We start from the raw sequence: 17,811 nt of genomic DNA, 5'->3' as shown, positions 1-17,811 counted from the left end.
CGCATCAAGTCAATATAACAAAGTAGAGCGAATGAACGTCGCCAGCAGGCAGCCACAGCAGAGGCCCGGGACCCGCATTTAGCCCGAAACTCATCTCCTCCGTCGTTTCAGGTCAAGGGCGTCTCGGAGGCTCGGGGTCGGACTGTGCCGCTTTGACTCGCAGCCAGCGGCGGCATCCAGTTAATGCACCTCAGACAGGGTTTCAGTCCACATTGCTTCCCCATAGCTATCCCCTTGCTTAGCAGCGCGGCCTGCTTAGCAGTTTTATGGGGCTCCCGGTAAAGGCCATTCGGTGTGAAGCACATTGGCTGTGTTCTGGCTGGAGACCCAGACTTCTGGGGGCCCACTCTGTAAATACTGACTGCGGGGAGGGGATTCAATTTATAGTCCGCCAAGGGGGTGGGAAACACTGATATCCACTTTGAGGTGACACATGCGTTTCTAATAAACCTCAGCATGTCAGCTGAGAGAGTGAACAAGAGTTGAACTTTGAGGAGCTCATTCAGACTGAAAGTCATCGTTCTAAGTATACGCTTCAATCGGTGGTTGTCTCAAAGCATGAACATTGATTTAAGACTTCATTATACAGTAGGTTCACGCTATTTAAGCTTTTGTTGCCATTTATAGACCTACATTTGTAATGTGAAAAATATAACTGCATGAAACCTGCATCTGCTTAAAGATCCAGTGCAGTGATATTTTGATTCAATCTATAAAAAGCTCATTCTGGAATGTTAATGTCACAAGTGTGATTTTTTTCCATCTTCAGATGTATCATTTGATTTGTTATAACTCTCTGAGCACAGTCAACTCTCAGTATGTCGAGGGGGCGTGGCCTTCTGTTCACTAGATGCTAGAAATGCTTGATGGTGGGTGAGCTGCACCACTCAACTAGATGTGACTGATGGCCCAATCAGAGCAGCTAGATGCGACTGATGGGCCAATCAGAGCAGCTAGATGCGACTGATGGGCCAATCAGAGTAAACGGTGTACATGATATGATATTTCAGAGGAGGTAGATTGGATATCTGAAATTGTTTTGTTTCCAGGTGGATCGACATAAAGGGCTTTAGTCATCATTTTCACATGAGATTGAAAAACAAGATTGAAGAACAAAGGATACGTGGAACAGCTCCTCATGTTTCCTCAAATTCTCTCTCCAAAGTCGTGACAGGAAGAGGCAATCATCTTCAAATAATCTCTTCCCTTGCATCTTAAAAATTCACATATGTGGAAGATCCTGTGCCCCAGGACAGTTCAGTCAGTATTTGTGAACACACACATGAATGAATGAATAAATGAATGAATGAATGAAAACTTTATTTAACAGATTGCAGAATGGGTACAATACAGTACGGCTCAATACACACAATTGTTAAGGGGATGCAGACCAGAGAAAGACGTTTGTCTTGTTTACATCAGGGTCCCCCATTTTCAATTCATAGTGACATTTATGACAGTAACAACATACATGACATCATGACATTTATGGCATAGGGACATACATGACATACAGGTATATAGTATTGTTACATTTGTGACATATACGATATGCAAATATACAGTAATGTTACCCATAGATCCTAACAGAGAATATATACATATGATGGGGAGGAGACTGTACATTAGGAGGGGGTGGGTGGGTGGGTGAAAAAATATACATACAGTGGGGAGAGAATATATACATACGGTGGGGAGGAGACTGTCTATTAGGAGGGGGTGGGGGGGGGGGGGGGTTCGACATTTACGGTGGACAGTTTCGAATTGCAGCCTCCCGTAGGTGCTCTTTAAGAGCTGTTTTGAATGTGGGTAGGGATTCACATCTTTTTACGGTTGTGGGTAGGGCGTTCCACATTGATGTGGCATAATTGCAAATGTGTTTAGTCCCTTGTTTAGTCCCTTGTTTGTGCCGAATCTGGGTTGCACATGATTTGTGGAACTCCCTCTGGTGTTGTGGGCGTGGTATCCACTGACCTTTGGGAAGTAGGTTCTAGGAGATTTCTCCTAAAGCTAGACATCAGAGAGTGAACCCTCCAATCAGTGACGTCACTGGGATGTAAAATCAGGGGCTGCTCCATAGACAATGAATGAGGCTCTCATGTCTAGCTTCAGGAGAGAGTGGTGCATGCTCACAAATACTGACTGAAGGAAGAACATTATGTGAGTGCTTAAAATGGGTGGCATTCCCCTTTAATTACTCCCACGCGGTCTGTACTCAGCAGCGGGAACAGATGTTGTTATTTTTTTGGACAAAAATAACAACAACATATATTTTATGAATTTATGCCTGAACCTCTCTGACGAGTTCGATCTGGGAGAGTGAAGGAGCGCTTTGAAGTGTCTCTGAAGTTATTTCCATGGCAACAGACTGTGGCTCTCTGTTCTTCACAGTAGTTGTAAACAAGTCCCTTTGAGCGAGCATTTGTGGACACGGCGCGGGTAGGCGCTACGTCTCAAGGGTTCTGTGACAGATTTGTACTCCATTGATGTCCGGCGCCATCGAATTTTGCAAACTAAATATATGACAGCGTACTGACAGTTGAGCTAAAATAAAAATTACTTTGAACGACCAAACGGCAAACGCTCGGGGGAGCAAATGATGATGTAACGCTGAATTCAGCCCAGTCTCAGTAGATAAGGCATAGAGAGAGAGAGAGCGACGTCTCATTCTAGCTCACTCCAAGCGTATGCGGACAGCGTCTTTGATTCTGCACTATTCGTTCTATTTGAACATGTGGACGACGCTCTGATCAAGAGCAAGTAGCAAAGGTCAGGAAGCAAAGGTCAGGATCTGGGAGTCCCATAATTGCAACTGAAGCCTAGTAAAAGAAATTAGGAGCGGAAAGGACATCAGTACAGTGATGATAAGAAGGAGAAAAACAAGAGAGGATTTGTTTTTAAAGGGGAACTACGGCCCAATTTAAGAATGCATAAATGCTATTCCAAAGATATTAGTGAACATGAACATGAACAACAACTCTCCCAAATCCAAAAACTAGAGCGCTGAAACTCACACTTGCGATGTCATCGAGTGTGAGGGTCTGACGCCACTCCATAGACAATGAATTTGAATGAGAAATGGTAAAGATGACGCTGAGAGCACCCGGGAGAATGTTCAGGTACATTTTCTGAACTGAAAACACTGTAGAATGAAGCTAATTTGGGTATACAAAATTAAACTGTGGCTCCACAAAATCAGTCTCCCATTCATTGTATGTGGAGCAGCTCCAGACTTTATACCTGATGACATCACAAGTTTGAGTCTTACTTCTCTGGTTTCTGGCTTTGAGAGAGAGTAGCTCATGTTCACAAATATTGGTTGAACTTTACTAGGCCATGGGAACAACATCTTAGAATTCTTCATTTGGATGGTGTTCCAAAGAGCAAGTACAATATGGCTAGAGGCAGGATGCAGTGATTTTGAATTAGAATCTACCAGGAACTGCAACAACAACAAAATTACAATGCTATGCCATAAACTCTTAACTCTTATTAAGAAATGACAGAAGTAACAGCACAATTGAATGACTATAAAAAGCAGGTAAAATGTTTTTTAAGAATAAAACAAGAATAGAAATTAGTTCTAAATGGGAGTCCACATCATATCTAAGTACCAGGGCCCTCATTTATCAACAATGCTTAGAAAGTGTTCTATTTTCGTTCTTAAGCACAGAATTTAGAATGTGTGTACGTACAGAAAAATCGGGATTTATCACACGTGCGTACACAGGTTCTATGCACACTCTGTGTTGATAAATACCATTTGTTCTACGCTCCGCGCTCGTGCATGATTTTAAGTATTTGCATATAGAACCGCCCGTAATTAACCATATACGGTAATGAAACCCCCATGAAATGTGGAAAAGTGGACTAAGCCGAGCGAAGCGTGTTATGGGAGAAATACGCGACAGGCTGACAGACATGTACACGTATGGTGATGTCGGATATGATATCTATTAACTTCCTAAAGATCATTGCTGCCTGGGCTGACTGTTTGCCATTGGTGTCATTAATAACCATGCTGGAATATGCCTTTTCTTCGTTTAGTTCGATTAATACCCAGGGATTAAAGTTCTCTGTCAATTTTCTACCTGCATATGATTTGTAGAGGCATACAATCTATTTTGATGTCGGTATTAGGTAGCCTATGTGAGGTTCGCCTCTTCCCTGGACCTTTAATTCCCTGTCTCCTCACCTCACCAGCCCCCACCCTCGCGTTGTCGTTGTTTATTTATTGCATTCCCGGCCTCGCTCCGTTCCTTTAAGGTACTGTGAGGATTCTGTGTTGATTGGTCCGTGCCGAACACACACTTCTAAGTCAAGTATCAATTACCATCACGCACCTGATGTGTGTTCTAATTAGCGCCCCAGAGGGCTTTAAATACCTGGACTTCCCCTTCAGTCCTGGTCGGGTCGTTCTCTATTCCGTATCCGTATCTTATCTGTATCTGTATGCTGGTTCTTCTCCGGCGTGAGACGAGGTGCCAGCCATCGCCACCTGTCGCCGTTTGCCTGGAGTGGGACACAGCCGGTGCGCTCTCTAATTCTCTACGGGAGGTTTTCCAGTGTCCCACCCCAGACGTCTAGCCGGCGCGCTACTACTCCAGACGCACATCGCTCCCTATCCTACGGGGGGATGCGCGCTCTTCAAGCCGACGCGCCCCACTCCAGACGTCTAGCTGGCGCGCTACTACTCCAGACGCACATCGCTCCCTATCCTACGGGGGGATGCGCGCTCTTCAAGCCGACGCGCCCCACTCCAGACGTCTAGCTGGCGCGCTACTACTCCAGACGCACATCGCTCCCTATCCTACGGGGGGATGCGCGCTCTTCAAGCCGACGCGCCCCACTCCAGACGTCTAGCTGGCGCGCTACTACTCCAGACGCACATCGCTCCCTATCCTACGGGGGGATGCGCGCTCTTCAAGCCGACGCGCCCCACTCCAGACGTCTAGCCGGTGCGCTACTACTCCAGATGCGCATCGCTTCCTAATCCTCTACGGGAGGATGCGTCTCTCCGAGCCGGCGCGCTCTCCGGGCCGGCGCGCTCTCCGAGCCGGCGCGCTCTTCTCCAGACGCGCTCCACTCCAGACCCCCGAGCCGGCGCGCTCTTCTAGCCGGCGCGCTACTACTCCAGACGCGCTCCTACCCCAGACGCGCTCCACTCCAGACCCCGAGCCGGCGCGCTCTTCAAGCCGACGCGCATCGCTTCCTAATCCTCTACGGGAGGATGCGTCTCTCCGAGCCGACGCGCTCCACTCCAGACGTCTAGCCTGCGCGCTCCTACTCCATCCCTGTAAGCAGCTCTGGCCCTCGCCCTGTCCAAGGCCTTAACCCTGTTTTCTCTGTCCCTGTCTCCAGCCCGCCTCCCCGGGCCTCTGTCCCTGTTCCCCTCTCCAGTGCCCCTGTTTCCTGCCCTGTCCTTTGCCCTGGCCCTGTCCTTTAGCCTTAGCCCCTTAGCCTGCTCGCCTCTTAAAGGCACAGTGCCAATTTTCCCTAATTCTTGTTTCCAGGTTTTTGTGTTCTCCCTTAGCCTTCCCCGTAGCCTGCTCGCCTCTTAAAGGCACAGTGCCAATTTTCCCTAATTCTTGTTTCCAGTATTTTGTGTTCTCCCTTAAAGGGACAGTGCCGCTTTTTGTTTGTATTCAATAAATGCTCTGTTCTTGGCTTACTCTCATACCTGTCTTGTGTTGTGCGATTGGGGTCGGTTACAAACCATAACAGTACGACCCGACCAGTCGACGACCCCAGCCAGCACAGACAGTGTATGTTGAGTTTGTCCTTTGTTAGCTCCCCTGTTAGCTCCCCTGTTAGCCTTGTTAGCTCCCCTGTTGGCTTCCCTGTTAGCTCCCCTGTTAGCCTGTTAGCTCCCCTGTTAGCTTCCCTGTTTAGTTTCCGCTGTTAGTTCCCCTGTTGACTCCCCTGTTAGCTTCCCTGTTAGCTCCCCTGTTAGCCTGTTAGTCTCCCCTGTTAGCTTCCCTGTTAGCCTGGTTAGCTCCCCTGCAGCTTGCCAGGCCGCTACTACCAGCATGGCCCCAGTCTGCTAGCTTAGCCCCGGCTGCTAGCACAGCCTCTATGTTAATGCAGCCCTTGCAGCTAGCATAGGCCCTGTAGCTAGCCATGCCCAGGCAGCTAACCCGGTCCCTCTGCTTGGCCTCCACTTTTTGTGTAGCTTTCCCACTGCTAGGACTGCCCCTTCAGCTAGCAAGGTCAGTTTCCCCACTGCTAGGACTGCCCCTTCAGCTAGCAAGGTCAGTTTCCCCACTGCTAGGACTGCCCCTTCAGCTAGCAAGGTCAGTTTTCTCCCACTGCTAGGACTGCCCCTTCAGCTAGCAAGATCAGTTTCCCCGCTGCTAGGACTGCCCTTTCAGCTAGCAAGGTCAGTTTTCCCACTGCTAGGACTGCCCCTTCAGCTAGCAAGGTCAGTTTCCCCGCTGCTAGGACTGCCCTTTCAGCTAGCAAGGTCAGTTTTCCCCACTGCTAGGACTGCCCCTTCAGCTAGCAAGGTCAGTTTCCCCACTGCTAGGACTGCCCCTTCAGCTAGCAAGGTCAGTTTTCTCCCACTGCTAGGACTGCCCCTTCAGCTAGCAAGGTCAGTTTCCCCGCTGCTAGGACTGCCCTTTCAGCTAGCAAGGTCAGTTTCCCCACTGCTAGGACTGCCCCTTCAGCTAGCAAGGTCAGTTTCCCCACAGCTAGGACTGTCCTTCCAGCTAGCTTGTTCTCTCATGCTGGTCCAGCCCTGTCTGCTAGCCTAGCTCCGGCAGCTAGCGCAGCCTCTATGTTAATGTAGCAGTACAGCTAGCATAGGCCCTGTAGCTAGCAGTGCCCTGGCAGCTACCCTGTCCCTCTGCTAGCCCCACTTTTGGTGTAGCTTCCCCGCTAGCATGGCCCAATTTTTTGTTTGTTGCCTTGTCATGTCCCCTGCCCCTCTGTCTGTATTTTTGGGTCGCCCGGTGGCTCCCGTGGAGGGGGGGGGTACTGTGAGGTTCGCCTCTTCCCTGGACCTTTAATTCCCTGTCTCCTCACCTCACCAGCCCCCACCCTCGCGTTGTCGTTGTTTATTTATTGCATTCCCGGCCTCGCTCCGTTCCTTTAAGGTACTGTGAGGATTCTGTGTTGATTGGTCCGTGCCGAACACACACTTCTAAGTCAAGTATCAATTACCATCACGCACCTGATGTGTGTTCTAATTAGCGCCCCAGAGGGCTTTAAATACCTGGACTTCCCCTTCAGTCCTGGTCGGGTCGTTCTCTATTCCGTATCCGTATCTTATCTGTATCTGTATGCTGGTTCTTCTCCGGCGTGAGACGAGGTGCCAGCCATCGCCACCTGTCGCCATTTGCCTGGAGTGGGACACAGCCGGTGCGCTCTCTAATTCTCTACGGGAGGTTTTCCAGTGTCCCACCCCAGACGTCTAGCCGGCGCGCTACTACTCCAGACGCACATCGCTCCCTATCCTACGGGGGGATGCGCGCTCTTCAAGCCGACGCGCCCCACTCCAGACGTCTAGCTGGCGCGCTACTACTCCAGACGCACATCGCTCCCTATCCTACGGGGGGATGCGCGCTCTTCAAGCCGACGCGCCCCACTCCAGACGTCTAGCTGGCGCGCTACTACTCCAGACGCACATCGCTCCCTATCCTACGGGGGGATGCGCGCTCTTCAAGCCGACGCGCCCCACTCCAGACGTCTAGCTGGCGCGCTACTACTCCAGACGCACATCGCTCCCTATCCTACGGGGGGATGCGCGCTCTTCAAGCCGACGCGCCCCACTCCAGACGTCTAGGTGGCGCGCTACTACTCCAGACGCACATCGCTCCCTATCCTACGGGGGGATGCGCGCTCTTCAAGCCGACGCGCCCCACTCCAGACGTCTAGCCGGCGCGCTACTACTCCAGACGCGCATCGCTTCCTAATCCTCTACGGGAGGATGCGTCTCTCCGAGCCGGCGCGCTCTCCGAGCCGGCGCGCTCTTCTCCAGACGCGCTCCACTCCAGACCCCCGAGCCAGCGCGCTCTTCTAGCCGGCGCGCTACTACTCCAGACGCGCTCCTACCCCAGACGCGCTCCACTCCAGACCCCGAGCCGGCGCGCTCTTCAAGCCGACGCGCATCGCTTCCTAATCCTCTACGGGAGGATGCGTCTCTCCGAGCCGACGCGCTCCACTCCAGACGTCTAGCCTGCGCGCTCCTACTCCATCCCTGTAAGCAGCTCTGGCCCTCGCCCTGTCCAAGGCCTTAACCCTGTTTTCTCTGTCCCTGTCTCCAGCCCGCCTCCCCGGGCCTCTGTCCCTGTTCCCCTCTCCAGTGCCCCTGTTTCCTGCCCTGTCCTTTGCCCTGGCCCTGTCCTTTAGCCTTAGCCCCTTAGCCTGCTCGCCTCTTAAAGGCACAGTGCCAATTTTCCCTAATTCTTGTTTCCAGGTTTTTGTGTTCTCCCTTAGCCTTCCCCGTAGCCTGCTCGCCTCTTAAAGGCACAGTGCCAATTTTCCCTAATTCTTGTTTCCAGTATTTTGTGTTCTCCCTTAAAGGGACAGTGCCGCTTTTTGTTTGTATTCAATAAATGCCCTGTTCTTGGCTTACTCTCATACCTGTCTTGTGTTGTGCGATTGGGGTCGGTTACAAACCATAACAGCCTATATAAACAATAATACGAGAGCATATACAAGAACAATGAATCTCACTGCCATGTAGCCTACGCCATGTGTAGCCTGCCTATTATGTGATCAATACAAACTTGAACCTGAATTCCATCATGTCTGTGTGCGGGAGCTCACACGGCTGTTGTCACAATGTAAATAAAAACGTGCACTGAAAAGTTACAGTATGTAGTTGGTTGATTATTTGTAAGACAGTCAGTAAACCCTTGCAAAAAGTATCTGTTTTATTTAACACTTTGATTGCCTAAGGCTAAATTCATGATATACCATAGGTTGCCAGCTCTATTTGTCTATGTAGAAGTTCCCCTTCTTTGCAGGGCTATAACTTTTTAAATTCTATTGCTAATTGCCATTATTAGGGCCCATTCAATGTCCTATATGTATTGTTCAGGGTGTATGAACGTTAAACTTTTTCATTCACATATTCATACTAAAATATGATCTAAAGTATAAGTATGTTTTCATCTCTTTCTGCAGCTTTCTCCAGAACGTGATTTATAGCCCCAAATGCATTATATTGATGATCAAATACAGTTTGATAGCAATCGGCGCGATATAAAAAAATCCAACTGGACGGACTTCTGGAAGTTACTACACGTAATCTGATGTTGACCGGATGGCCGAGGGGGCGTTTATAATTCCGTGGGCAGCGTTATACCATTCATCTAATGTGGGTCAAATGTTCATCATAGCAGTTAGTATCGTACACATTGAAAAATAACGCTGAATCTTACCGTATCTTCCTCGCGCCGTTGGGCGATGAGCGTGGAACAGACATTTTCCTATTATGGGATATAGAAATATCCGGTCCATTTCCATGTTGTATAATAATATATACGTCCAAATCATGTTGTTTTTTCGAGTTATTTGCAGCGATCGATGTTCACTGTGTGAAGAGTGAAGACTGAGTCTCTTTAACACTAGCGAGTGCCCGGACCCCATATGGAGTGAGTCCTACCGGGTTAAAGGTAACATCCTGCCGATCGGCCACCAGATGGCGGTCTTGAACCGCTAGAGGATTGAGAGGAGATCACACTTGTGTCTCAGGGCCCCGGAAAGGAAATATGATTCCGATCACAGATTTTTGAAATATTGATATCAAAGACGAGTTACGGCGTCTTCGGCAACTTGAGCATGGCGGGGAAGGACGCCTAAAAGCGTCTTCCGGCAGTTAAAGTGTTAATGAATTGAAAACATGCAGCATTGCCTTCCTCCCGGCATGCAGCAACGACATGTATCAGGCAAATGCGCATCACTGAGTGGAATCCCTTTCTATTCACATTGCACTGCATTTGTGATGGAGCTTTGACAACTACATGGGTGGTACAGTAACAGTCTATTGCTCGATCCATCTCCAATATCACGATGGACCGTGCCGGTGGCCAAAGACCCGAGGGTGGAGACTGACTTGAATGTGCATGGGGATGGCATTTGTGCGTTTTGTTCCACGCTCCAATTTCGGTCTCAAATTGCGGTACAAATGAAGGAGGTGTCTCGGGTATAGCGGACTCTAGTTAATATTATGTTCTCTCTGCAATTAGTCTGCCCCTCATTCATTCATTCATTCCTATCTGCTATCTCTGAAAACAGTTCCCCGCGGAGCGCAGTCAGTGCACCCCATAGTATTCCGATAACCCTATATATAAACCATGCTACATTCATTCGGAAAGAAAGATCTATTCCAAATGCTATATTTATAGGGTTTGACAATAATTACACTACTGTCGCTATTTTACAATGAACTATAATGAATTACGGGTCATACAGAACATGCCAGTGTTGAAACGAATGCACGGAAGCTTATTTCCGCGTTGCAATATTCATATTCTACCACTGGGCGCCAGGTACGCACGGTCGGAGCTGTGCGTAAATATACGCACAAAGTCAAGCACATGTTCAAATTGATAAGTCCCACACTTTGCTTAGAAATGATCGTATGCACGGGTTACGCACATATCTGTGCGTACGCACCATTGATAAATGAGGGCCCAGGAAATTAACCCTTGCACTGAAGATAAGTCAGAGTATCAAGCGCACGCCGGTAGTATCACGAGAGGTTAAGCGTTGGACTGTGACGTCAGAGGAGACACTACAGGCTGCGGTGGAATGCACAGACTGGAATGTGTTTCGTGATAACACAGCCAACCTCAACGAATACACTGAAACGGTGCTTGACTTTGTCTGTACTCTGGTAGAAGAAACAATCCCCTCTACCACAATTAGAATTTACCCAAATCAAAAGCCTTGGGTAGATAAATCCGTCTGTGAGGCTCTGAAAGTGCGCACCTCAGCATACAACGCTGGGCTTGTGACAGGCAACATGGATGAACACAAGACGGCAAGATACAACGTCAGGAGAGCAGTAATAGAGGCAAAACGGCGTTATAGGGACAAAGTTGAATTTCAGTTTGAACAGGCTGACTCTAGAGGCATGTGGCAGGGCCTCAGAACGATGACAGATTACAAAGGCACCTCCCTCAAGCTGAACAGTGACATCTCCTTAGCAAATGATCTCAATACCTTCTATGCGAGGTTTGAGGCGGTGAATAACAACACCAGCCTACAAACCACTGCAATGGAGGGGGGGGGGGGGGGGGCGCTGCTGATGGAGATTCAGTGTTCAGAATAACAGAACATGAGGTGAGGAGGACCTTTAAGAAAGTGAATATCAGGAAGGCAGCAGGACCGGACGGCATCCCCGGCGGCGTCCTAAAAGTCTGTGCCGACCAACTGGCCCCGGTATTCACTGACATATTTAACCTGTCCTTAGAACAGGCTGTCATCCCCACCTGTTTGAAGAAGTCCACCATCATCCCTGTACCCAAAAAATCTACGCCCACTTGCCTCAACGACTACCGCCCTGTAGCTCTCACCTCCATAGCCATGAAGTGCTTTGAGAAGCTAGTGAAGGGCTACATCTGTTCCTCCCTCCCCATCAATTTGGACCCCCTGCAATTTGCATACCGCCCCAACAGGTCCACGGAGGACGCCATAGCCCATGTGCTGCACACAGCAGCATCACACCTGGACAAGAGCAGGGGAACTATGTGAGAATGCTATTCATAGACTACAGCTCAGCATTCAATACCATAGTCCCCTCCAAACTCATAGCCAAGCTCAGGGACCTGGGCTTGAACTATGACCTCTGCCAGTGGGTCTTGGACTTCCTGACGGGCAGACCCCAGGTGGTGAGAGCAGGCAACTGCACCTCCTCATCCATCACCCTCAACATAGGGGCCCCACAGGGCTGTGTTCTGAGTCCCCTCCTCTACTCCCTGTACACACATGACTGTGTGGCTCAGCGGAGCAACAACACAATCATCAAATTTGCTGACGACACAGTAGTGGTGGGCCTGATCTCTGCAAACGACGAGAGGGCCTACCTGGAAGAGGTCATGGTCCTGGCGGGATGGTGCCAGGAGAACAGACTCTCCCTGAACGTCAGCAAAACAAAGGAGATGATTGTGGACTTTAGGAGGTCGGGGGTCAGGGACTACAGCCCCCTCAGCATCGACGGGGCACCGGTTGAGAGAGTGAACAGTTTTAAGTACCTCGGAGCCCACATATCCGAGGACTTGACATGGACCACACACATTGACTGTAACTGAGGGGTACAATTCCCTGACTGTATTGAGAGTATGGTATCATTAAACCACTACTTAGTTATGTACTTTAATTACTGGCCATACAGTACACGGTATATATGGTGAACACCCACACAATAACACGGCTTAACAAAGAAAGTCATATTTAGAAGTATTTATTAGCAGAGCAGCAATAGTAGATTACAATATTGAGAATTATGAGTTGCGCTTATATGGCGAAGAACACTTAAGTAAGTCAAGAGCGTAAGTCCATGAGCATATTAAGATGGGTATAATTAATACCACCTGTAGCATAAGAATTATATAAGGCACACTCGTAGTCAGCTGGAGACACTAAGGGGGTTCCCTCCGGTTGTAAGCCAGCAGGGGAGAGGAATTGTCGGGAGCAAAAGTCTGGATCAACGAGGAATAAAGAGACTCCAGATACAGGAGACGGTGCAATAATCCCTTGGTCCTTAGACAAAGCAACAGCTATACTCCGGTATGCATTGCAGCATGGATGAAAGCTAGCCAGCCTCTGTGGGTCCTAGAGGCGGGCTCGACGGTGCTCCTCACAGGGTAGATCCCACACAGCAGTGGGGTAGACGGTTCTCTGCTCCAGCAGCCACAGTACCAAAGCAATATAATCCAGCCGGAAAAGGCTCTGCATTCGTCGGTGTAGGTTCTCCGATGTACATATCCACACGGTTCTCGTCTAGGACTCCTCGGATGGCGGCACGAGGGTAGGCCGCCCAGCCTGGATAAGTGCACTAGCTCGGTACGATGAACCGGTGGTAATGCTGGTCATTGTAGAACGGTAGCCGCACGATACACTATACATAATAGACTATTACTTTATAATAGAATAGGTCGAACTTGACGATACAGCGTTAAACTCTGACACTTTAGCTATCAATTCGCACGCGGTTATCAAGGCTCTATTTAGGGGCAAAAGGGGCCCACTTCACAGCACGTTGTATCGTGGTGAAGGCTTCAACTTGTTGGGTCAACTCTTTTAGGCTAAGTGCTGCTGTATCCACCTCCGACGTATTTATACGTAAGGTGAATAATCTAGTGCCAACCTCAGTTCTGTCTCGTATTACTGCGCAAACCTGGGCATGTTGAGACATGTCTTAGCGGTGGCTTTGAACTCGACATTGGGGGTATGGCCGTTGGCACCTAGGGGTCGCTGTCCAATAGGAGAACGAATATTATGGTCTGGCCTGTACCTAGGTAAAGGGATATTCCGTGTATATGTACAAAGAATATACAAGGGATATCAGACGATATACAAATATTATACAATATATCTCAAGTAATAAATATATATATTCGGTTTAATCTGACCCTTTGTAACATTGACAGTGTTGTGAAGAAGGCACGACAACGCCTCTACTTCCTCAGGCGCCTAAGGAAGTTCCAAGTCAGTCAGAAGATCCTTAAGAACTTCTACTCATGTACAATAGAGAGCATCCTGACTGGCAACATCACCTCCTGGTTTGGGAATAGCACTGCACAAGACCGAAGCAGACTACAAAGAGTGACACGTTCAGCGGAACGCACAATTGGAGGGGGGCTTCCCACCCTCCAGAACATTTACAACAAGCGGTGCAGGGGTAAGGCTAAGAGAATCATCAAGGACTCCAGCCACCCGAACAACTGCCTCTTTGAACTGCTGCGGTCAGGCAAGCGATACCGGAGTCTCAAGGCGAGCACAGAAAGACTCAGAAGAAGCTTCTATCCCCAGGCCATCAGGCTGCTCAACGAACAATAAACACTATGCAACAACCATCAAATGCACACAGCACACACATCCACACGCACACACTTACTTTAAACAAACAACACACTGCAGCACCCACTCTCCACACTTTAGATCACCTAAACACACTTTATATTTATTGGTAAAGGATTTGCACTACAACTCGTACACCTTACTGTAAATTGTACCTCATCCCATTTCTGCTTTGCACTATATAGTATTGTATATTAGTACATTGCATAGTATATTGTATATTGTATGGTAACTCAGTTACTTCTATTCTGCATCGAACATTGTACATATGTCTATACTGAACACTGTGACCTCTATTTTTACTTCTTTACATGCTACTTTATTTTATTTCATACTTATCTTGTCTAGCACAGTCTCTGGAGCGTAACAGTAAGAAGCATTTTGTATAAAAGTATTCTGTACTTCTGTATGACAACTATTAAAGAAACTTGAAACTTGAAGTCAGTTTTGAAATTTGTTGGTACAGCCCATGTATTTGCAGTTGTGAAGTTAATCTAAATCACTATCTTATCTATAAGATTTTTAGATAATACAGTTTGAAAACATTGTTCCTCTGAAAACTTAAAATGGGTTTATATGGTTCTTTGCCTGAGGTACTCAATTGACCATACATAAATAATCACCTTCATAAGTACATCGTTTTGTTGATTTCATCAAAGTATGGCATCTCTTGTGTGTCAGTATCATCTGCTAAACAATGTCAACTGATCCTCAATGAATGCTCATCGCTAGTGATTATATCAGCCATTGTCTGAAGCGTGACGGCCACTTCAGTTCTTACAGCATCAACTGCGTCTCTCTGTCTTTGTGTGTCCCTTCCCTACAGAAAGCATACTGTGGCCACTGCAGTGAAAGGATATGGGGGCTCGGGAGGCAGGGCTACAAGTGTATCAACTGCAAACTGCTGGTCCATAAGCGCTGTCACAAACTCGTCCCACAGACCTGCCAAAGGCTTATGGTGAGTGAGTACTGTACCTCTGGGGATCCGTCTCACCCTTGGCATCCGAACTGCAACTGCGACTGTCACATCCAGTGCTCTTTGTGTACTGCTTACTGAACTGTACACAGATCTTTACTGACCGTACCTTGTGTAAAACATGAACTGCTTACCTTTTGGTTTAAAGCCACACGTTGCATAGCTATATATATATATTTTTTTTTTTCAGTCTATCTTTCTGGGGCAGGAAAGATTCATGCTTTTGATATGACCCCACATATTCCTCAGCACTTCTATCATTTCTTTTCAACTCACTTTTTGTCCTGACTGTAGCTTAACTCACAATTGATTGATTGAACATTTTATTAAGAGATTGCAGAATGGGTACAATACAGCAGGGGTTCCCAAACTTTTCAGGCCGGGACCCAGAAAATAAGGCGTCAGAGAGCCGCGGCCCAATGCACATCGTCAGGCTTTTTTTTTCTTTTTTTTGCCAGGCGACCGATTTTTTAAGCCAAATATCACTTCAATCCTATTAAGTTAGTTCAAGTTAGTTATTAATTTATATGTGCTATTTATGAGAGGGCTAACTTGTTGCAAAATAATAATGATAATAATAATAGCCTCATTAAAATACTATTGTTGCTTCGGTTTCGTTTTTGTTTATTTATTAAGTTAATATAAAACCATATAGTCACATTTTAGAATACAATAGAATAGAATTTTAGAATACAACTAGAAACACTGTCCTGGCCTGCTTCTAAGTTCAGTGGCCTGACAAAAAAATCAAATAAAATTGATTTTTAATTTTTTTTTGGAAATCATCTCGCGGCCCTCCCGTGGCTGCTCCCCGACTTTGGGAACCACTGCAATACAGTACGGCTCAATACACACAATTGTTAAGGGGATGCAGACCAGAGAAAGACTTTTGTCTTGTTTACATCAGGGTCCCCCATTTTCATGACATACACGACATACAGATATACAGCACTGTTACATCCAAACATTTATGATATACAAGATATACAAATATACAGTACTGTTTCTTTACAGACAGTTTCTTTTTTTTATCTACTTTTTCTCCCCATTTTCTATTTTTCTCCCAACCCAATTTCGTGTTATCCAATTCTTCCCTCCCCTGTCTCGAACGTTGTTAGACCATGCCTTCCACTGGTCGGCTGCAATGTGGACGAAGCCTTGCATCACGTGTCCCCTCCGGTACACGAGGAGGCAGCCGTCGCATCTTTTCACCTGTACAGCGCGATCTCTCAGTGGTGAGGAGTAACGCGTGGGAGGCTCACGCTGCCCCCGATACTTCCTGATTCTGCTGTACAGGCGCACCAACCGACCTGTAGGAGTCGCTGTCCACAACGTCCGATCCCCACCCACCGGCTTTCCCACCCCCTAATACTGCCAATTGTATTAGTATGAACGACCAGCCAAGCCGGAAGCAACGCCGAGAGCTGGGCTCGAACCCAGCATCTCCTGCGTTAGTGGCGAGCGCCTTGCCCACTGCGCCGCCCTACAGACAGAGTTTCTAAAAGAGAATATATACATTTGAGGGGGAAGATGGGGGGGGGCAGTTTTGAATTGCAGCCTCCCGTAGGTGCTCTTTGAGAGTGGTTTTGAAGGTGGGTAGGGATTCACACATTCTTTTACGGCTGTGGGTAGGGCGTTCCACATTGTTGTGGCATAATTGCGAAACGTGTTTAGTCCCTTGTTTGAGCCGAATCTGGGTTGAACATGATTTGTGGAACTCCCTCTGGTGTTATGGTCGTGGTATTCACTGACCTTTGGGAAGTATTTCGACATGTACATGGGAATCTTAGTGGTGTAGTGTATCTTGTAGACCAGGCCCATTGCAAGTTGCTGTACTCTGTCATCTACTCTAAGGCCCCGTCCACACGAACGCTGGGTTTAATGTAACCGTGATTGTATGTGCGCAGTTGCACTGTTCGGCCACACACAACCGGGGATTTGCTACACTGCAACCGCGGTCTTTTGAAACCGGTGGCCAGGGTGAAGTTGTGCGGTTTTGCAGTTGCGTGTGGGCATAGAAACCGAGGTTATTCCCAGTGTTTACAGCAGAGCTGTCGCAATTATTCCCCATGTTCACGGCAGACCGCGGGGTAGAGAGATTAGAGCAGAGCCAACTACACCAGTGTTTACAGCAGAGCTGTCCCAAGTAGCGTTATATGAAAATGATTGTAACAAACTTTTGTTCAAAACGTATCGTCTGTGTTGAAGAGTGTTGTGATCAACTGATGTCTGTTGTCGCATTCCTGACCTGACGCTCAGAGTAAACATGTAGCTGCGGCTAAACTAAACTCATGTGTTGTCAAGTTATTGTTATAAGGAACCCAGTCCAGACTGCATCCCCTTAACAATTGTTTGTATTGAGCCGTATTGTATTGTACCCATTCTGCAATGTGTTAAATAACGTTTGCATCCATTCATTATACTAGCGTTAACGTTACATTATTACGTTAGCATTTTCTTCTTCTTCAGTAAATTAATGGCAGATCGCGACCCAACAGGAAGTTTAGTGAGCGTTCAGTCTTTTCTGATTGGTTGAAATGGCCTTCATGTCTGAACAACATCGCCGCCTACTGCTTTGGCATTGTATTACATTGTACTAAATGTATCGGTTGCTGGGTTCCAGCTCTGCCCATGAGTACGCAGTTATACACGGTTGTCCACCTGTGTTCACCGTGTGGACGGAGTTTTATTTTTTCAAACTTCGGTCATATTAAATCCAAACTCTCGTGTGGACAGGGCCTAAGCCATCCTAGGTTGTCAAAATGGGCAGGGGTGAGGTGGGTTTTAGGAGTAAGGTCAAG

At 47.7% G+C, this 17,811-nt stretch overlaps 1 protein-coding gene across 1 annotated transcript in view; it reads left to right on the top strand.

The window, feature by feature from the left end:
- The window catches only part of prkcz (protein kinase C, zeta), a gene marked incomplete at its 5' end in the record, with an annotated part of 473,324 nt that overhangs the window by 279,697 nt on the left and 175,816 nt on the right, over positions 1–17,811 (top strand). Inside the window, one exon of the mRNA XM_084334199.1 lies at positions 14,861–14,992. Coding sequence (XP_084190325.1) covers positions 14,861–14,992 — 132 coding nt within the window. The remainder of the gene's footprint in view (positions 1–14,860; positions 14,993–17,811) is intronic.

The sequence above is a fragment of the Notolepis coatsorum genome (assembly GCF_963971535.1).
Source record: "Notolepis coatsorum genome assembly, chromosome: 17".
NCBI lineage: Eukaryota > Metazoa > Chordata > Actinopteri > Aulopiformes > Paralepididae > Notolepis > Notolepis coatsorum.
This window is presented reverse-complemented; position numbering and strand designations above follow the sequence as displayed.